The 20249-nt window shown below is 48.4% G+C and overlaps 10 protein-coding genes across 10 annotated transcripts; 3 read left to right on the forward strand and 7 right to left on the reverse strand.

Annotated features, from left to right (window-relative positions):
* Positions 1-346: 346 nt before the first annotated feature.
* On the forward strand, positions 347-5183 carry F9C07_2285581 (bacterial alpha-L-rhamnosidase domain protein). Its single transcript, XM_041293497.2, has 3 exons — positions 347-574; positions 627-4186; positions 4247-5183. The coding sequence occupies exons 2-3, from the start codon at positions 2411-2413 to the stop codon at positions 5150-5152; spliced, it is 2682 nt and encodes an 893-aa protein (XP_041148441.1). The 5' UTR covers positions 347-574; positions 627-2410; the 3' UTR covers positions 5153-5183.
* F9C07_9300 (beta-glucosidase) lies at positions 441-2013 on the reverse strand (the record flags this gene model as incomplete). Its single annotated transcript, XM_041293509.1, has 2 exons — positions 441-574; positions 627-2013. The coding sequence occupies 2 exons, from the start codon at positions 2011-2013 to the stop codon at positions 441-443; spliced, it is 1521 nt and encodes a 506-aa protein (XP_041148440.1).
* Positions 5184-5980, reverse strand: F9C07_2285582 (DUF636 domain protein). Its single transcript, XM_041293510.2, has 3 exons — positions 5835-5980; positions 5614-5776; positions 5184-5557 (listed from the first exon to the last, which is right to left on the reverse strand). The coding sequence occupies exons 1-3, from the start codon at positions 5898-5900 to the stop codon at positions 5358-5360; spliced, it is 429 nt and encodes a 142-aa protein (XP_041148442.2). The 5' UTR covers positions 5901-5980; the 3' UTR covers positions 5184-5357.
* A 119-nt stretch (positions 5981-6099) lies between these two features.
* F9C07_2285584 (uncharacterized protein) lies at positions 6100-7747 on the reverse strand. Its single transcript, XM_071510767.1, has one exon. It carries the CDS (start codon positions 7523-7525, stop codon positions 6767-6769), a length of 759 nt encoding a protein of 252 aa, XP_071364700.1. The 5' UTR covers positions 7526-7747; the 3' UTR covers positions 6100-6766.
* Positions 6444-6752, reverse strand: F9C07_9303 (uncharacterized protein; the record flags this gene model as incomplete). The annotated part of the gene is made up of 1 exon (XM_071511888.1): positions 6444-6752. One exon carries the CDS (start codon positions 6750-6752, stop codon positions 6444-6446), a length of 309 nt encoding a protein of 102 aa, XP_071364699.1.
* An 804-nt stretch (positions 7748-8551) lies between the features above and the next one.
* F9C07_2285585 (putative catalase) lies at positions 8552-10856 on the reverse strand. The gene is made up of 7 exons (XM_041293511.2): positions 10448-10856; positions 10333-10391; positions 10118-10279; positions 9940-10064; positions 9802-9891; positions 9479-9746; positions 8552-9426 (listed from the first exon to the last, which is right to left on the reverse strand). The coding sequence occupies exons 1-7, from the start codon at positions 10767-10769 to the stop codon at positions 8701-8703; spliced, it is 1752 nt and encodes a 583-aa protein (XP_041148443.1). The 5' UTR covers positions 10770-10856; the 3' UTR covers positions 8552-8700.
* Positions 10857-11485: 629 nt separating this feature from the next.
* On the forward strand, positions 11486-12224 carry F9C07_9306 (HHE domain protein; the record flags this gene model as incomplete). Its single annotated transcript, XM_041293498.1, has 2 exons — positions 11486-11824; positions 11898-12224. The coding sequence occupies 2 exons, from the start codon at positions 11486-11488 to the stop codon at positions 12222-12224; spliced, it is 666 nt and encodes a 221-aa protein (XP_041148444.1).
* Positions 12225-13760: 1536 nt separating this feature from the next.
* On the reverse strand, positions 13761-14557 carry F9C07_9307 (SGNH hydrolase-type esterase domain-containing protein; the record flags this gene model as incomplete). The annotated part of the gene is made up of 2 exons (XM_041293512.1): positions 13761-14114; positions 14168-14557. The coding sequence occupies 2 exons, from the start codon at positions 14555-14557 to the stop codon at positions 13761-13763; spliced, it is 744 nt and encodes a 247-aa protein (XP_041148445.1).
* Positions 14558-15947: 1390 nt separating this feature from the next.
* Positions 15948-17507, reverse strand: F9C07_9308 (putative monooxygenase; the record flags this gene model as incomplete). The annotated part of the gene is made up of 4 exons (XM_041286655.1): positions 15948-16367; positions 16428-16798; positions 16890-17155; positions 17209-17507. The coding sequence occupies 4 exons, from the start codon at positions 17505-17507 to the stop codon at positions 15948-15950; spliced, it is 1356 nt and encodes a 451-aa protein (XP_041148446.1).
* Positions 17508-18863: 1356 nt separating this feature from the next.
* On the forward strand, positions 18864-19811 carry F9C07_9309 (uncharacterized protein; the record flags this gene model as incomplete). The annotated part of the gene is made up of 1 exon (XM_041286662.1): positions 18864-19811. The coding sequence occupies one exon, from the start codon at positions 18864-18866 to the stop codon at positions 19809-19811; it is 948 nt and encodes a 315-aa protein (XP_041148447.1).
* Positions 19812-20249: the final 438 nt, after the last annotated feature.

Here is a 20249-nt window from a genome sequence, read left to right on the forward strand (position 1 = left end):
AGTTGGAACAGAGGATATCCAAGCACTAACATAGGACCGGTTGGGCTTCGTAAACCATACCAATTCGGGAAAGAAGCACGATTCGATCTACGGGTATCCCGTATCTTAGCAACCTACATTAAGCCGGGAGAGTCGGAATGGGCAGTCTGAACCATTTATCCAATTCCCATTGGAGAATGTTGCCTGCATCGGGGTTACCAATAGGCGTGGGGGACCCCTAGTCGAGGCTAACTTCTGATATCCTTGCTACTAAAATACGCAATACGCATTGAGAGACCAACTCTGGCTTTTGGCAACGGAAGCCCGAGAAATGTGGAGGTCCGAGATCTTTCTTACACTTTGGCTAGGCATTTATCAATTAAGGCAGAGCAGCTTGGACAGTAAAGTTATTGCATAATATTCTCACGGTAGAAGTCTGTTATGGTAGATCCATCAATCCCCTATCTAAGGCTTGTTGCCCTCCGTTTATTGAAACTGTGATGTAAATACTTTGCCGACTGTTTAGGTGTGCGAACCAAGGTTGTGAAATCGACGTGCGTGATTCCATACCGAGGACCATATCCAGCAGACCATTCTGTATCAAGAGACGTTAGAAGGTGTCGTTGGACACAAGGGAATAGACGTACCAAAATTATCCATCAATGACCAGACGTAGTAGCCCTCAACCTTGACCCCATCATCATAAATGGCCCGGGAAATAGCATCTAGATACAACCCGAAGTACCGAATGCGGAACTGGTCGTCTAGGGCCTGCTCCTTCGTCATCTGACTTTCACCTGGACAAGGACATCCATTCTCCGTGACTACGATTGGTCGACGATAGCGATCCCAGACCCAGTTCAGCAACTTGCGGAAGCCCGCTGGTGTCACTCGCAGCCAGGACATGCCAGAAAGAGGCCCCATGGTCTTCCCCTCGCTGTTAGTGGGCCCTTCCTCCACATTACCGGTGCAGTCATCCTCCGCGGGTGGGTCAGGTAGGGCTCGTGCGTATTTTGTCGTGTAATGGTTCATACCATAGAACGAGTTGATTGGGGCAGACCGGCGGAGGAGGTCCAGCTCTTCTGATGTGAACTCAGGCAGACGACTGCCAAGCTGAGCTCGCATGGGCGCTGGATAATCCTTTCCCAGGAAGATGGGGTCACCGAACCAACCAATGTAAAACTCCAAGCGACGCTGGGCAGCCAACCAATGTTCTTCGCTGCCAGCATCCCACGGCTCATAATAGTGGCCATTCAGGACGATCGAAATATCCCCTTTCTGTGTGGGTTGAAAGTCCGTCGCGTAGGCCTGCACAGCAGCTGTATGAGCAAGGATGATGGTGTGACCGACACGCCATGGCTCAGTTCGGGAATCACCACCTGTTGCACTGCTGCGGCCAGGAGCCAGTACCCCACTATGGTGACCAAAAATTGCAATAATGTAGGGCTCATTGAACGTGATCCATCTTTTGACTCGATCACCGAACCGAGAGAAACACAATCGTGCAAAATGTTCGAAATCCGCTCGAAACTCGGTCGTATCTAAGAACGCCCCATAGCGATCGTAGAGCCCTTGCGGTACATCCCAGTGATAGAGTGTCACAACAGGCTCAATATTGTGCTCCAAGAGACAGTCAATGAGATTGTTGTAGAATGCGATTCCTTTCTCGTTGATTGGGTCGCCACGCCCGCCTAAAGGGAGAATTCTGGCCCAGGCGATCGAGAAGCGATACACGTCCACGCCGTATGAGGCCATCAGTACAACATCTTCCGCCATGCGATTGTAGTGGTCACAGGCAATGTCTCCATTTTCCCCGTTCGTGCGAGATGGGTCAAGGTGAGTGAAGGTATCCCAGATGGATTTGCCCTTGCCGTCCTGGAAGGCGCCGCCTTCAACCTGATACGCAGCTGTAGCAGTACCCCAGGTAAAGGTTGGAGGCAGGGGCAACTCTTCTACAGCAGGGAGACGGTCTTTACATGATTGGTCGACATCCTGGAGGATGTCGTCCCCGGCCTTGAACATATTCACGTTCATACTGGCTGCTAGTTCGTAATAAATCAGATGGAATCCAGATATAGCGCACGTCTTCTGAAATGTGCCAGGCGTTTATATACCTGTCACCGTAGCAGGGAAGGGAAAAGAGAAAGACGAGTTCCCTTAGCAAAGGGAGTGGAGATCAACCAAGTCACGGAAATAATAATGCTTGTCCAGCAGCCATTGATGGAGGCATCTTCAGCCAAACATAGCGCAACAAAAGGACATGGTGTCCGTGACGGGGTATGATAGTCCCACCTGGCTCGGAGTATTTCGCTCATCGTAAACCCGAGCTGATAAAGGCTCCGTCATGTACCTCGAAGTTCGAAATTCCAGGTGACATCTAACAATCTATTATTCTCTGCCCTTTCACCAACAGTTATATCAAGCCGTTAAAATGGCCTTAGTGACTAATGTTCAGTTCGAGCACTACCACCCTCCTAATACTCTTGGAGTCCAGGAGAGGAATCCCCGCGTCTCGTGGAGTTTCAAGAATACTCCCAGAAATTTTCGACAAGAGGGTTACGAAATTGAGATACTCGACTCTGAGCACACTGTCCTCTCAACTGCTAAACGAACTTCGCAGCAGTCTTACTTAGTCCCATGGCCGTCTGACCAACCCCTAAAATCGCGCCAGAAAATTTCCCTTCGAGTCAAGGTGTGGGATGGAGAGGGTTATATCTCACCATGGAGTGAAGAGGCCTATCTCGAGACGGGCCTCCTGGAGCGAAGCGATTGGCAGTGTGAGCGTATTGCCGCCCCTTGGGGACTTGAAACCACCGGTCCCGCCCCGGAAGATTTGTACAGAAAAGAATTCTCCCTCACTGGACCTGTCCGCCAATCCCGCCTGTATGTTACTGCGCAGGGTGTTTATGAGGCGGAGATTAATGGTCAGCGAGTGGGTGACTACTTCATGGCTCCTGGCTGGACTACCTACGACGGACGATTGCAATATCAGACCTACGATGTCACGTCTATGCTTTCAGCCGATACAAATTGTATCGGGGTTCGCGTCGCGGAGGGCTGGTTTTGTGGCCGTATTGGATTCGAAGGGGGACATCGCAACATTTGGGGTCCTCACACGGCGCTGATGGCCCAACTTGAGGTCACTTACATCGATGGAAGCGTTGATACTATCTCGTCCGACCGCTCATGGGTTGTCACGACAGGACCTATTCGACTGGCCGAAATATACGACGGCGAAAAATATGACGCCACTCGAGAAATCCCCTGTTGGTCATCTCCGGCCATGGCCTTGCCAACTGCCTGGGAGCCAGTCCTCCTTATGGATCCACTGCCCGACTCGGTCGAACTTACTGCTGGGTTTAGTGAGCCTGTCCGGAGGACTGAAGTCATTCAGCCCATCCAGAAGGTTGTTACACCTTCGGGCAAGATAATACTTGATTTTGGTCAGAACTTAGTCGGCTATGTCAGACTTAAGAATATCAAAGGCCCTCGCGGTCACATTGTAAGGTTGTCGCATGCGGAAGTCCTAGAACATAAAGAGCTGGGAACCAGGCCACTCCGCATCTGCCAGGCGATCGATCAGTATACACTGAAGGGAGACTCTCAAGGAGAGCATTACGAGCCCCGGTTCACGTTCCACGGATTTCGGTACGTGCAGATTGATGGATGGAGAGGGGACTTGGACTTGGAGACATCTGTGGAAGCCGTTGTCTGCCATACAGATATGAAGCAAGTCGGTACATTCTCATGCTCTGAGTCGCTTTTGAATCAGCTTTACAAGAATGTCTGCTGGGGTATGAGAGGCAATTTCCTGTCGGTGCCGACCGACTGCCCTCAACGTGATGAACGGCTTGGTTGGTCTGGGGACCTGGCGTTGTTTGCCCCGACGGCAACCCTAATTTACGACTGCTTCAATATGCTTCGGAACTGGCTAGTTGACGTAGAATATGATCAAAATATTCTAGGAGGGGTTCCAGCGATGGTAACTCCCAATGCCACACTCCCAGATCCAATATGGTGCAGGCGTATACCATGCGCTATTTGGCATGACGTTACTATCCTGGCACCATGGGCTCTTTATGAGGAAACAGGAGACGAGAGTATTTTGGTGCAACAGTACGCGAGTATGATGACTTGGCTGAAGCGGTTGCCCCGAAACCAAACTGGTTCGACTCACCTGTGGGATACAACCATTTTCCAACTCGGTGTGCGTATAGTAGTTCGGCGCTTCCAGCTACAAGAATGGCTTGCTGACTATTTACTATAGGATTGGCTGGACCCTGCTGCGCCACCAGACGCCCCATGGAAGGGTGCCACCGATGCAAAATTGGTTGCCAATGCTTTCCTAATCCGCAGTTTAGACTATATGTCACGAATTGCTGGTATCCTAGGGAAAGACGATGACCGTGGGCAGTTTGCAGCAGAGTTGAAAGAGGTGTGGAAAGAGTTTCAAGATGAATATGTCACTCCCAACGGTCGCATCGCTTCAGACTCCCAAACCGCATACGCACTCGCGATTTGCTTTGATCTGCTAACGCCCAACCAGCGAGTCCATGCTGGCAACCGACTAGTAGAGCTAGTCCGGAAAAATGAATTTAAGATAGGTACCGGTTTCGCGGGCACTCCATATTTGTGCGAAGCACTCACACTCACCGGACACGTTCAAGTCGCATACTCTATGCTTCTAGAAAAGAAATGTCCTTCGTGGCTTTATCCAGTAACAATGGGTGCCACCACGGTGTGGGAACGATGGGACAGCATGTTGCCAGACGGTAGCATTAACCCCGGCGAAATGACCTCGTTCAACCACTATGCCTTTGGCGCCATTGCCAAGTTTCTCTTGGAGAGGATCGCAGGCTTACAGAGGCTCGAACCGGGTTGGAAACACTTCCGTGTAGCGCCATCTATCGGAGCAGAGCTTACTTATGCCTCTGCGTCTCATGCCACGCCGTATGGCCAAGCTTCGTGCTCGTGGGAAACAACCCAAGTCGAGGAAGGTCTGGATAAGATACAGTTGAGGGTTTCTGTGCCCCATGGGACAACTTGCGAGGTTGTATATCCAAGTGGATCCGGAGAGGAGACAGAGACTGTCGGATATGGTGAATGGTCATTCGAGGCAATCTTTAAGAGGGACTACGAGTGGCCAATCAAGCCTCTGCCACCCAAGTCTTAGTATCTAAGAAGATGATTTTCAACCTAGGATGAAAAAATGTAACCATGCCTTCATTTAGGCATCATGGAGGAAATGTTCAACGTTTCTTACTTTTTTCGTTTTGGATGGCTACAGTAAACTAAAATAGAGCAGTATAGGGCTTAACCATGCCTGTTCTGCCCTCTATATACGGCCGTTCATAATAATCGTCGTTACTTCAACATAACTATGGAAGCGGCGGCATGCCGATGAACTGATCGGCTCCTTCGAGAGGACACATCCATTTTACACGTCCGAGTCTATAAATCTCCGCCTTCGGCCTGTGCCGATCCAGAAACTCAAGATCATCAAAAACCCCGGCCCGAAGGATAGTGATCTCCTCAGGAGTCCCCGACGCCGTGATCTTATGCCCGTAGATAGGCGTTCCTACAAATTCTCTTTAGTTTATATCTCCTTCAATTTCGGAACTCCAAATCACCCACCGCAGTCCGAACAGAAGTAGTTCTTGATATGATTCCCGCTATCGGCTCTTTTGGCCACTTCCTTAGGGCTGCCGGTAATCTTCAGGTCAGCCTTGTGGACCACGAAACTGTAGGTGAAGAGAGTCCCAGTCAGTTTGCGACAATCATAGCAGTGGCATAATGCCTATATCACCCTTATTAGCTGTCAATTGGACTTGCTTTTGGGAGGTGAATATACTCACTGATATAAGTGGCTCGCCGTTATACTCAACGCGAATCTTTCCGCAGAAGCAGCCGCCGACAACCATGACGAGGAGCAAGCTTAGTACTATCTATGTATGGTATGAGATGTTACGAGAGGGATATTTAGCTTTGGAGCCGGTCGGGGTAGGAGGAATTAGTAATATTGATAGAATCTTAGTAAGAATATTATAAGTTGATGTTGAGTGTTGAGAATTATTTAAATCCCAACACTTCCCGTGTCCGTAATTCGTCCTCAGTGAACCCCAACCACACACGAGATATCATGATATTCGTTTAAAATGCCTTTACATACGATATGAAATGGTGCCTACGAAACTAGTCACTAGTATGAATCGAGTATAACTACTTAGACTCGATACTAATCTGCACCATTTTAAAAAGAGAAGATAACTAGGCTTGACATTGTGTTGCATGTCCCTGGACATGGATAAGATCCAAAATCTAAAAATGTAATAAATGTCAACATATAGTTAGAAGGCAGAGAAAAGATATGGGAAATACGCCGTCCACGCTTAGTGTAACATCGAGTTTATTTATAGAAGACCTGCAACAGCTGTCCGTCATACAACATGATCCAATATCCATAATCAACGAACCCGGTAGATGATTTCATGTTCTTCGAGCGTAAACTTTGGCAAGATTCCCTTGTCAACAAGCTTCGCTATAACACGCACTAGCCTGTCTGTATAGCTCGTGGTAGATCCAACCGTCCGAGCAAGTGATCCATCGTCGACAATATGTTTCACCGCCGTTGCCTCCTGCTCTGTCAAAGGATTCAACTGGGTCTTGTGCATATAGGACTCCAAAATGGGTGCCTTGCCCAGGGCCATGTCGTCAACATTGTATGTCCAAATTGGTCCATGATGGTTGGCGATAACGAAGACCCAACCATCCATCACTAATGAACCGTTTAATTGAAACGGTAATAGAAATCTAGCATTGGCGGGTGTATGTCTACCCGTAGGGAAAGACGGGGATCGTAGTATGCATATCTCAGGATCCATTGTATCATTCTAAGAAGATAGTTAGGCGGGCAGTAGCCCACCAGTAACATATCGCACTTTTGAAGATCCTGCTCAGATACGAGATCGACTTGCTCAGGAGGATATATCTCCTTCCATCCGTCGTCGCCACTGAAGATGCATTGAACGAAACAATGATCTGCAAAGGTAGATATCTCTGTCAGGACCCAGAGACATTCGGTGGAGATGTCTTCGTTATAATAGATAGTCGGGGCTGGAGAGTTTGCATCGTCTTCATCTTCACCTTGGATGCCTATTGTAATTGGTGGAGGCTGACGAATGAGCATTCGGCGCCAGCTAGCGGTCTCTGAACGGAGTGTCGGAATACCACGTTCCTTGGCTTGTCTTCTGCGCTCTGAAGACTTAAGTTTGCGGGCGGAGGTAGCAAGCCACGATAGCTGAGGCCAGAGAATCTCCTTAAGTAGGGGGTTTATTTGATCTATGCGTTTGACGGGGCCAGTGGCTTGACTCTCCTCCACAGGTAGGAAGAATAGGGCTTGCTGAAGAGACCTTGATCTGGTGATGATGTGATACCAAACGCGGCACACCCGTTGTGCGTGGAGAAGAGTTCGCATATCTAGGTTGAGGAGGATGGGATGCAGTATCTCCCATAGAGAGAGGGCCTTGGTGGTGGAGTCTAGCTCCATGGTATTGTTGTGTTCGTTTGACTGTTGGAGTTGCTCGATGTGGTGAGGTTATTTGACAAGATGCGACGAATGAAGAATATGCTATCTGTCAAATACTAAATGACGAAGAAGAGTGAGTCACAGTGCTTAAATGAACTCATACTGATGACTTAGTTACGCATACGACAAAAGCGAAGAATCTCATTTTGGCTAAGGCAACCAGGCTTCAACGCGCAACTTAGTAATACTCGCTCATATATATATACTCAATTTCATGAACCCGCCTGGCATTGTTCTAGTCGTGCTGGTGAAACGAAGTTACCTTCAAATATAATGATCCTGTTCTTGACACGCTGGTGATTCATCAACTGCCGCTAGAAGTCAAACGCTTAGGACGTGATACCAACCGTCTAACCATTATCCAAAGCACTTAATCCATCATGTACCCGGGAAGAGCCACGCAATGTCGATATATGTCTGCAACGAACCTTCTCGGGACATTCACTGCATGGTGGGCACACCGTGTGGGTGAGGATGAGCATAACCAATTCGCTGGATGGGACATTTCGGGATAATTGTGAGATATGTAAGCCGTGGAGAGTAAGCCGTGGAGAGTAATACTATTATGTCCTTGACCATAGAAAGATACGACTGGCTCTCTGTTTAAGGAGGTTAACTGGAACCACATACTTACATGATATGAGGTATCCGAGTCAGGCCTATGATCGACGAACTCATCTTACGAACCAGGGCCTAATCCATACAGCAAGCTCAATATAGACAATGGATATTCTTGATATATGAATTGCAATAGCTGTATCAGAGGTAGAAGGATACAACTTGCATTAGTGATGTGCAACGTCATCAGAGGCCAGAAATCGGCGGCAGAATATTGTTTAAGTCTCATTATTTCGAGACATCCAGAGTGCGCCGGTTATCCCCTAGTTCGTCTCACCTGGCAAGGCTATGACAGACTTGGACCTTGAAGTATTGCCAGGGACCAATGCCGAGACAACATTCTTTAACGAGCAACGGACATATGTTTATTGTAGCCGGTTATGCTTCTATTGTAGGGCTGCATCTGGGGTGGTGTGTATCATACTATTCCTTACATGCACTAAGGACGTAGGCAGTGTGACCAATAACCAAGAACAGTATATTGAGACATAGACTAGTTACACAATTTCTCCTCATACTTAAACATTGTAGACAGGCTTCATAGGACACATGCCGACCAATTTATCCGTCGGCGCGCTGGGTCGGAACTTGGGCTCTTTCATCGCCGTCTCTGCACCATCAGCTTGCTTCTCAACATCGCTAAACGGGAACGACTTTTCCGGGAGCAGATCGTATACTCCCTTCGCATACTCTGGTGCAATACGGAAGAGCTGTGCCAGATACTTAACCTGAATCACAGGGAACTCCACCAACCGCAGTAGACGGGCTGTATTATCGTGCAGCTGCCTGCGGGCCCGCTCATCCATGACCTCCCGATACAGGGCCCGTGGCTGGTCGTATTCTGATGCTTTGCCTTCATGGTAGAAATGGGACTTGCGACCGACATTATTGTCCGAGAGCTGGTAGGGAGCCTCGGCCACGTCTGGTCGGAACTTGTTCACGAAGCTGTTTGGGACGTACTGCGGGTTCATTCCGTGGTTTGCGTCGACGCGCATTTGTCCATCGAAGTTCAGGGACGAATATGATGAGGCCATGAATGGACAATTGACCGGTACTTGGTGGAGGTTGATCCCAATCCGATGGTATTGTGCGTCGCGGTAGAAGAACATACGGAATTGCAGTAGGGGATCGGGACTGTCTTCGATGCCGGGGACCATGCTGCCAGGTGAGAAGGCAGCTTGTTCAACGTCTCGGTGAAAGTTTTCGGGATTTTTGTTGAGCCTTAGTTTGCCAAACTCATGAAGCTAGATCAGTTAGTCGACAGTGTTACGCATAATAGAGAGGTTGCTTGCGTACCGGGAACTGCTTCTTCGGCCACACCTTGGTCACATCGAACGGATCGAAGCCGAGCTTCGCTGGATCGGCTTCTTCGGGTTGCATGATCTGGACATGCGCCGTCCAGGTAATCTCTTCGCCCTTCTCGATGGCCTGCCAAAGGTCGCGTTTCGACCAGTCCGGATCGGCACCGCCGTGATACTGCGCTTCATCGACGTTGAACTGTTTCTGGCCGTTGTCTGCAAGGAAATGATACTTGATATATACGAATTTGCCATCCTTGTTGACCCTATACTTGGTTAGACACAATTGCGAGCGTTCAATATAGACCATTTTAAGCATACCATTTGAACGTATGGCAGCCATAACCATGGTTGTTTCTCCAGCCCTTTGGTGTACCATGGTTACTGAAGAACATCATACCGGCATGGTTTCTGTTTCATATTAGCTATGCACCTTCAATGAGCAATTCCGCGACATACCCTTCGGGCGTATTTGCCAGGAGATCGAACAGTGAGTTGTGATCGAGAAGAAAGTTCTGTGGATTACGCGACTGCGAGCGAATGACATCGGGACCCTGAATGGGGTCTCGGCAGAAGAAAACGGGCTAATTCGAAGTTAGTATACATGACATCCGTTGATCGTAGATAGGTGACGTACAAAGTTCAGGCCCACGATGTCATAATTGCCCTCGCCCGTGTAGAACTTGAGAGCAAAACCGCGAGGGTTTCTGGCCAGATCTGGAAATTCACGGCCGAGCGTCACGGTGGAAAAGCGGGCGAAGACCGGAGTTTTCACCCCAGGAGATCTAAGAAAGTTGGCCTATTCAGTTTAGCATGATTCGGAGGATATTGGCCTACACTGGTTAGGGCTACCTTAGTGAGGTTGGAAACATCATGCGTAGTCTCAAAGTATCCGAATGCACCACTGCCACCTGTTCATGACCAACGTTACCTCCGGTCAGAAGGAAAAGAAAGGGGTTATACGAACAAGGATGCACCATTCGCTCTAAGTTCTTAGAGCGATTGAAATGCTGCTGTTTCTGGAGTAAAAAAGTATCCGATACCAATGGTAGTCCACCGGCGGTCTTGGTATGAGCCGGGTCGGGGAAGGGGATGCCCTCGTTATTAGTGAAGTAGGGGCCATCATCCTCCCTTTTACCACCCTGTTGCACGCCTGTTATTTTGGCAGCAGTTCTGGCCGGACCATCGTTGGCACCCTGAAAGAGAGAATTCAATTGCTTGATGCGCGGATCGGCGCCCGCCGCACCAACTGCTTCGCCTAAAGCTTGCAACGGATGTGATGCCATCATTGTGCTATATTACTACTAAAGACTGTAAAACTCGGTGGCTTCTGCTGTTTGTTGAGAATTCTGATATGTTTTTATACATCCTCTTCTCTCCCTTGCTGGTTCCGGCGTCATCCGCCACCACAATGTGGTTGTAGGTCTTGACATCGCCCTCGCGTCATATTCGATTTATTGATCTAGAGGTGCCTCTCGACCACAATAACTGCCATAGGTCTTGAGGCTCGAGGTGGCTGTCGTGGTGATGAGCTAATATCAGTACAAATGATATTGCCAAGGTAGGCCTAGCGGTGTCCAAAAATCGTCTATAAAATGCAGGCCCAATAGAATGCCTCCTGATACAGCAGTTTTATTTTCCGAACGAATTACGAGACGAATAATTGGTGGGTTCTCGCAATTGATGCTCGGCAACGGTGGAGACTTTGCAATATGTCATCCTTTCTTCATCCGAAACCTGGGGTCTAGAATCTTAATGCAATAGAAAGGTAACCTGATTAATCGCCGAACAATCGTTGGCTGACCCCGATTGAAATGCCATGGATCTGTGGGTGACCCCCTCTACATGTCATTCTGACGGATACATGGCGACTTCTCACATATCTGCCTATAAAATCAAAGGATTATAAACTGGCGCTGCGCTATTCCTCGTAATGTGACTGACTATATTACTCGACTATACAAACCAACGAATGATAGATTGAATTGAAGCTTCTGGCGACAAAATGTACTCCTCACGATATCTGTTCAAGCCCTTCAGGGCTCCCACTCACTATAGCCTCGCCAGAACTACTCTAGGTGCCAGTCGAGGCTTCCGCACTACTGCTCCGGCAGCGACTCGCGTGTCCGAAGTGATCAAAAACGATCATCGCGAACTGGAGGATCAATATAATCGAATCCTGAGTGCCAAAACGAAAGATGAAAAGGAACAATGGCAGAACCAATTCACCTGGGAGCTCGCCCGCCATTCCATCGGTGAAGAGCTCGTGGTATACCCACGCATGGAGAAGGTGCTCGACAATGGCAAAACGATGGCAGACCATGATCGACATGAACATCAAATAGTAAGCGTTCTAAGCCTATCTCCTTCAATCAACAAGGGACACGATCGAGGTTACTGACAAGTATGTTTCAAAGGTCAAGGAAGACCTCTACAAATTCCAGGGACTTCAACCAGACGACCCCGAGTTCATTCCCACCCTGAAGACCCTCTGGGCCAACCTCGCGCAGCACATCAAGGAAGAAGAAACCCAAGACCTCCCGGCTCTGGAACATGCTTTGAGTGATTCCGACTCCGATAGCATGGCACGCTCATTCGGTCGGACCAAGAAGTTCATTCCTACTCGTAGCCATCCGGCAGCTCCTGATAAGCCACCTTATGAGACCGTTGCGGGCCTAATGTCGGCGCCGATGGACCGATTAGGTGATCTGCTCAGGAAATTCCCTGATGAAGCAAGATCTTGAGCTTTCCGTTGTTGGCATTAAGTATTGTGGCAAATAATGTATTTAGTTTATGTATGAAGCTGTTTAAGTTAACTTTGCTCAGATTACAGGTAGCCGACAAGGTCAATTCAAGGGATGTACATATAGCGTTTTGAACAGGTTTTCGCATCCATGAATTTCAGCATATTTTCTGTAGAAAATGTCTACAGTAGTACAGGCCTCGACAGCGTTTGATACTTGTCACTCCCCTTACCAGTTTCCCTACTTATTTGTTTCTAGATTGAATCTAGATTTCGGTGGACACCTGACGTACGTAAAACGTAAGCAATAATCCGGTGGCGGTACCAGAATGATACATGAGCCACATAAATAGAGCTGAAATCTAGCTAATCTCACCTCGACATCTACTACTATTAGCCCATCAATTGAAAATATATCATCTGAAAAAATGACCGTTTCTTCTTCCCATCAATCCCAATCACCCTCTGCCGATCCCGTTGCTACCAAGTCAAGACCCAATGGTGCCCCCCGGGCTTCTCGGCGGCAGACCCTAATGCGAGTGAAGTCAACCGACGCCAAGCATTTCCTAAGACGCTTCTACGACAACGGACTTTCACCTTCAAAGACATCGGCGAAGACTACGCGGAATACAACCAGAGAACGTCTTGGGGGTCACGATTCGCGAGTATAGCGACTCCTGGGCTTTTCCCGGTAAGGGTCTGGACAACTAGGGATCTGAACGTCATTATTTCGTTGGAAGAACAGCCAAATCGAGCCAGAGTACCTGTTTTCAAGTTGGTTTTACCAGGATTTACCCTAATAGTCCGTTACTTGTAACTAATAGATAGATAGTTCGAAACTTGATATGCTTGATTAGAGTTACATTGGGAATGGCAGGATAAAATTATGACTCATGTTTATAGAGATCTTTTTATCTAGACACAGCTATAAATGTGACAGTCCAACATTTAGGAAATCGCTTTAATGATATTAAATCTCTAAAAATAGCAAATAGGATAAATATTTAATCACGTGTTTTGCGGCTTGCCTAAAATGTCTAGAATCCCAAAGGATCTGGGAAGCCTCCACTCGGGCAATGGAAGAATAGGCCAATCCGTAGACAGAAGTACGTCATTTCATATAAATAACGCGTCCTAAATGGTAGAGGGTGTCTCCAAGCACAAATTCCCGGCTTGGCGCGTTTGATAATCTTGGAATGTCGTATTCTACAAGGGCAGTTTAGGACCATCTCGCTTTATCTTTATGCCGAGACCTGCGCACCGTGGCTACGATAGGAGGGAATATATCTTGTCTATAAGTATAAGCTAGTTGTTCCATAATGGTCGATTCTTCAAAACAGAAAATGTAATTCAGGTACTGGGAATTCGCTATATGCGGTTGACTGAGACCGAGCAGGGAACAGTATCACGCTTTGACGGTTATATATATCCAGACTCAACACTGATCGACCAAATAACCAGACGCCGGTAAGGACAATTTGATCGGTAACATATAATATTGCATCTATTTACCCCTCTATCTCGGCAAACAAATCAATCACTCATCCCCTGTGGCATATTCACCGTTGGCAATTCTTTCACTCAACGCCTCGTTGGGTTCAAAGTATGCATTGAGATCCCCGCGTGCCTGCAACAAAAGGTCAAGTGTCATCCGACCAAAGACGGCCTCGCCTGCAGGATTCAAATGTGTTCGATCATCAGGAGTAAGATTGTACTTGATAGCATTCTCTTCGCCGATGGCGTTAACGTAGTTGGTGCTTGCCGTGTTCAAGTCGAGGTATTGGATGCCAACGGCCTGGGCAGCGGTGATGGTCGCATCTCTCCAGTCCTTGAGGTCTTGTTTGACCTCATCGCCGTCAAAGTTACGGCGAGTGAGGGAGGTGATAAAGATCTGCACAGCTCGTCAGCACAACACAATCAGGCAATTGCCAAATGGAGTCATACGGGAGTTCCGCCAGCCCCCTGGATATCGGTGGCAATGGACTCAAGGTTCGACGTGAACTGGGCCAGGGTAAGGCTCTTTTGGTCGTTGTGGCCAAATTGAACAGTCACGATTGGTTCATAGTTGGCGGCGTTGGACTCGACACTTTTAATAAGATCGTCCCATCTTCCATTGGCTTTCCAGGAGACGGTGGTGGTTCCGCTCACGGCCCTGTTCTCACCTTTGGCTGGATCCTTCAGGTAGGCTAGAAGTCCATTTCCCCAACCGCCGTTTACCGCCACGGTAGAGTCACCGATGAGGAAGAAGTAAGGTGTCTTTGATGCTCGTGCGACAGGACTTGCCTGAACCTGGCTCAACAGAGCGGCAACGAGTCCAAGAGCGCTAAATCTCATGTTGACAATGGCAAATGTTACCAAAAGGGGTTATAGCTGTAGAGAGTAACGACGGGTCCAGATGAGGAAAAGTCGAGATGCTTAGCGGGTGGTGATTGTAAGAGGCAGGAGTATTAAGTTCCATTTATAGCCAGATGACCCTGGCAGCAATCCACGTTCAAGCATTGTCATGTTGAAAATCAGTGAGTGTTCACGAACCCTTCCTGCAGAATAGATCGAGGTTTTTCCGCCAATCACCCCGACTCCACTCGCCCGTCACTCGGGATCAATTCTCCCACCCAAGGACGAACGGAGGTTTGTCGGACTGTATTTGTACGAAGATGATGATCACGGCCTAGGGTAAATTGCCAACATGCGTTGGCTGGTGCTTCGCCATTCTGGCTTGGCCTTGATGTGAGGGGAAAGAATCTGCGGCCAAGAGTCGGCTACACTAGCTTAGGGTCCAAGACCAGTAGTTGGGTAAAGATCGTCCAACGTTTTACCCCAGATATTACTGACCCCTCATGTTAGTGGTGGCATGCTTAACTACATCTCCGAAGACTTAATGGCCACGTTTCCTGGGAATGGCGGCCTTACCCTAAGCGCCGCCGGCGAGTTCTTCAGCCGGTTGTGCTTGGTTATTGGTGCATCGTATCTCCATACAGCTTTGCAATACGCTAAAGTGTACCTTGCTTGATCTCATTGGTGAACCTTTTACTAGCTCTCGGTCTGACTGACTCGACGAAACTGCTAATGGCGTGAGGGTGCTTCATGATGTCTCGTCATTCTCCACCCGTGTCGGCAGCCACAACACATTAAGTGAAGCACGGATGAAAGGAGTATGTTGCGTGTGAATACAGGAAAGTTGCCGTAGTATCATTGTACGTATCTTAGCCACTTCGCACCTCCGGAAAGGTCATCAGCCACAGTGAACATTCTGGGATCCATATATATTTCACATCCCTTGAATGCCATGTAATACGTAACCTATCGATAGCCATGCGCAAGAATGCTCTAAGCATCACTTTTCTATGATATTGTCAGTCATGAGGTTGTCCATTGATGTCCAGGGCTTCGTGTGTTACGGACATTGTGACGGACAGTGCGTATTCGTGCTATGAAAGGAAGGCAATTGTTGGACTTCTTACCACAGCACGGTAGAGGGACATAGACATTTTCAGATCTCGCCAATGACAATTAGGAAGTATTTTCACGACATGCCGATACTCTTCAATAGCCCATACGGCCCAATAGACATATATTCACTTCTAATAATATCATTCACCATAGGTTTCCTCATGTTCACAACTAGAACCGCCGCCTGTGGGCACATTGAATTCGTGATATGTTTCTGGAGCTTTTGAAAGGCCACGTCCATAATCGCTCAAACAAAAGCGAGACGTTCTTCACATTATAGCTTGGATCCCTCGCGGGAGTGCTTGGTGTCATCGGCCCCTAGCTCATCATGATAAGGGATTTTGTGTGGCCTTGCTGGTAACGGGACCATATCCAGTGACACCGCCGGTGGAAAGATCTTTAACCATTCACTGTGGACAACCTTTATGGGGAGGCTTGGTATTCTCGTAGCAACGTACGACTTGTGCTCGGGTGTGTCCATAGCCACGAGCTTTTGACGTTTGTGAGCCGCCTCAATCAGAAAACGGACTCTCGGCTGACGTGTCTGCTGAACTGTATCGAACATGTTGGATATGTCTCCTTCTGAAACGCGTGTTTCGGGAGGCGTGGAGCGCAGCAGCTTCACAAGGCCGTTGGTGAAGCATGCTGCCGTTTCAAGGCAGCAGTTTGCCCCTTGCCCAGTCAATGGATGAGGCTACAAGTTCACTGTTAGCCTTCATTCGATTGACTAGCACTAGTCCCGATATCGACCCACCTTGTGGCTTGCATCCCCAAGAGTAATCATTCTTCCATAATGCCAATATTTGTATACATGCTCTTGCAGGGGGGTAATACCAGACCTGATCCGACGTTCGTAAATGTCACGAAATCTGACATCGGGGGTGATCGGATCATTAAGGTGTCTGCCGACAATTTCGTCTCGGTCCGTCTCCGTGAGTCGAGGAATATCCTGGCCAAATCGTACCCTATCCATGTGCTCGAACAGGAAGAAATAGGTACGGTCACCAGGCCCGTCAGCAATAAGATATGAGAACTTCTCATTGAATACGTCCTGAAGGGTGCAAGCATCAATGCCGGGAGTCCGGTGTGAAATCCCGAAGACACAGGAGTAGGTTGCAGAGAATGCTATTTGAGGTATCAGTTGTAGTTCCAGCGCTTTGATAAAGGAAGGAATGAAGTAAGGAGGAAGGACTGATAAAGTAAGAGAGAAGCTCACATTTTTCTTCCAAGTAATCTCGACCCGTGTTTACGTTTAAACGTGCCATCTCCTGGCGAACAGTTGAATGAATACCGTCGGCGCCGACGACAATGTCCCCACTGTATATTGATCCATCGGTCGTAATCACTTTCACCACGGTCGGATCAGAGCTGTCTATGGCTTTAACCCTCTTTCCTGTAAGAATCTTGCTTTTATCCTGAATTTTGTTATATAGCGTTTGGAGAACTGTTTGTCGATCCATAAACGCTATTGGATACCCGTGTCTGTAAATTGAGGTATTAGACGACAGCTTGCACGGCCAGGGTATGGTATTCACCGTTCTATCAAATGGTCGCTTAGCTTGCGGAAATCCCATATCCTCTCGCCGTTTGGCAGCCGGTAAATACTCTCTTGCACTGTGTGGCCCTTGGCATGTTCCAAGAGTTCATCACAACAGCCCAACTGGTCGAGAATTCGGAGCCCATTAGGCTGTAAGCCCAAGGACGCCCCAACCTGAGGTGCAATGTCCAGATATGCTTCAAGTATGAGAAAGTCGATGGTGTTTTTCTCTAGCATAAGCGCCAAGGACAGCCCGGTGATGCTGCCTCCAACGATCAGCACTCGGAAGGGGGGCATCTTCAGGGCAACGGTGGTGAACTCAGCGAGACAAGCTCAGCGACAGAGGCCGATCGTCCCAGACCATCAATAAAATGCGTAGCCCTCAAAGAGAAATGGCGCCTGCGTACTGCGTAGGATATCCCCGTTTAATGTATTAGTGCTAACACTGCCCTCATTTCCTGGATTGGCCCGAATTGTGCTGGTCACGTGGGGAGGCGATGCCTATTAGGGCCCTATACCATGCCACATCAGGACAAGTGGCATGCAGGTAGTAGTAAAGGGGTATGTAACATAGACAGGGTCAGATAGACTACTAGTAGAATATCACTGGCTGGCGAGACTAAATCGACATGGGTATCAACACTGGTCCGTTGGCCAGAAGTCTACCAACTGGACTCTTCGGGACAATTTCCAAACTAGACAGTCCGCCAAAGGGCGAATACGGGTAGATGGCGGACTATGGCAGCTGGGCTCTATGGACCATGATAGAGGGTTAGTACGATCAGTTTCACCTATCCTACATATGCTCCTCCTTCCAGCATAGACTCAGACTAGAACACCACTGAGTCAGCTATTAATCATACGAATTCAGAATGTACAAAGGGCCCCAGAGCAAGACCGTTGAATACGATTTCAGGGCTTCGGGATTGTGCACTAGAGACGTTCTATTGTATTCTGGGCCATCGTCCCGACGATCACACGTGATTAGGAATATTAGACCCTCGTATGAAAATATAAAGACCCAACTAAGCTTCAATCTGACTCTCGGACGAGTGATTCATTGTACCTTTGCTCAGGGGATCATGAGCGATGTCATAGGGTTTGGTCTAGACCGTTGTGGCACATGGCCAGTTAGGATCCATGGAAAGAAGGTTTCCTCCGCGGAGTCGATCCCCTACCAATGCAGGGACTTTTCTCCTTTCACTGAGGCCAAAGATACTGGTCGACACCGGCTGTATGGATCTTGACGTCAGGGCGCTTTGTTGGGAAATCCCATACAAAGCCGCTCAAAAGAATGTAAGCCTACGCGTTCCATGGGGACCAGGGAAAGCTTAAACGTTGTCTGGCAGCGATTCTCAACTAGATCAGCAATAAATAATCGCTGGACCCCTGTTGGTACCTGTGCACTATCTACAGGGCTACGACTTGCTCAAGCTGTGGTTTCTATCCACGGAACGACTTTGACTATGCGAACCACATACAACCCCGGTTATCCGCCATCTGAATTTCAATCAACTCTCGCATATAAGTACTTGATCGAAACCCTTATCCACTTTACTTCGGCTGCAGGAATACTCCCCCAGCCTGATCTGGTCTTTACGCACGCGATAAACACCCGGTGAGCTCTTTGAATTCGAGAAACATGATATCCTCATGTCGCCCGATCCGGACCCCGGTTTGATCCAACCCAAAACGGGAGGCGTCACCAAGCTCCAGACGTATATTATTACAGTATTCGCGACGATTGCCTGGTACAATGCCGTGGAACTGGTAATCATATGTCTGACCACATTCAAGCGCTATCGAGGCTGCTACTTCTGGAGTTTGTTGATCGCCTCCTTTGGCCTGATCCCACTTGTCCTTGGATGGCTCTTCTTCATCTTCTATTTCGGACTTACTCGCTGGGTTTCCGCCTCCATAATCATCCCGAGCTGGTACTGCGTAGTGGCGGGCCACTCTCTTGTACTCTGGTCACGACTGCACCTTATCATGCAGGCGCCAAAGGTACTCCGTGCCCTCCTCATTCTCATCATTGTCGACAGTGTTCTCCTCTTCATTCCCCCAACGGTGATGTTCTACGGAATCCTGATACACGATGAGGGCTTTCGAACTTCAGCACGGTTTGCCGCCGCATACAACGTAATGGAGCGGATTCAGCTCGTGGGTTTCTGTTTGCAGGAGCTTCTTATCTCTGGAATCTATATCTTTGAAACGACAAAGCTACTGCGACTTCGACCGGACCCAGTTCACTCTCGGATTCTGATTCGGCTGGTGGTAATTAACGTTGTGGTCATGATACTCGATGTGGCGGTCGTTGCAGTCCAGTTCGCGGGATACATCGCCATTCAAATGATGTTCAAGCCCGTTGCTTATAGTATCAAGTTGAAGTTGGAATACGCCGTCCTCAGCCAATTGATCCAAATCTCCAAGGGTCCAAACTCTGATCCGGAGCAGCTATGCTCATGTTCGCAAGAACACAACAGCACATCGACATGCCGCAGTGATTCTGGGAGAAATGGCACTGCAGACTCGGACATGCGGCAGTACAGTGTGGACACGATCACTACAGTGGTTTCGCCACGCCAGACAGCTACATATTGAAACAGCCATTACATGTATAGTAGTTCAAATAAATAATTTTACGCAAGTCAACCTTGTAGCGACCATTGCCCAGTAGATACCAAGTGCACTATTGATCCAATCCAAACCTACTCACCCCAAACTCAAGAGCCCATGATGACAGCCACTACGCGTGAGAATGCACTTATATTAGCTCTGCCTCTTAAGTAGTAAAGGCAAAGTTCCTTTCGGCTAACGATACACCTTATATGTCAGTTGGCTCTTGGCAAACTCAATTGGGCCAGAACACAAGCCCCTTTTCTTATCTTGCTCGGTGTGATCCTAGGCCTTCTACGTTGCTCTCTCGACGCACGATTATTGGCAATCGGGACTGCAGGCTCGAAGCTAGTATGAAAGCTTACTGCAAAGGGCAACAGCTGATCCTACAGTCAGTTGGTACCTCCTTGGCACTCCGACCGC

This window comes from Aspergillus flavus, chromosome 5 (assembly GCF_009017415.1).
Source record: "Aspergillus flavus chromosome 5, complete sequence".
Lineage (NCBI taxonomy): Eukaryota > Fungi > Ascomycota > Eurotiomycetes > Eurotiales > Aspergillaceae > Aspergillus > Aspergillus flavus.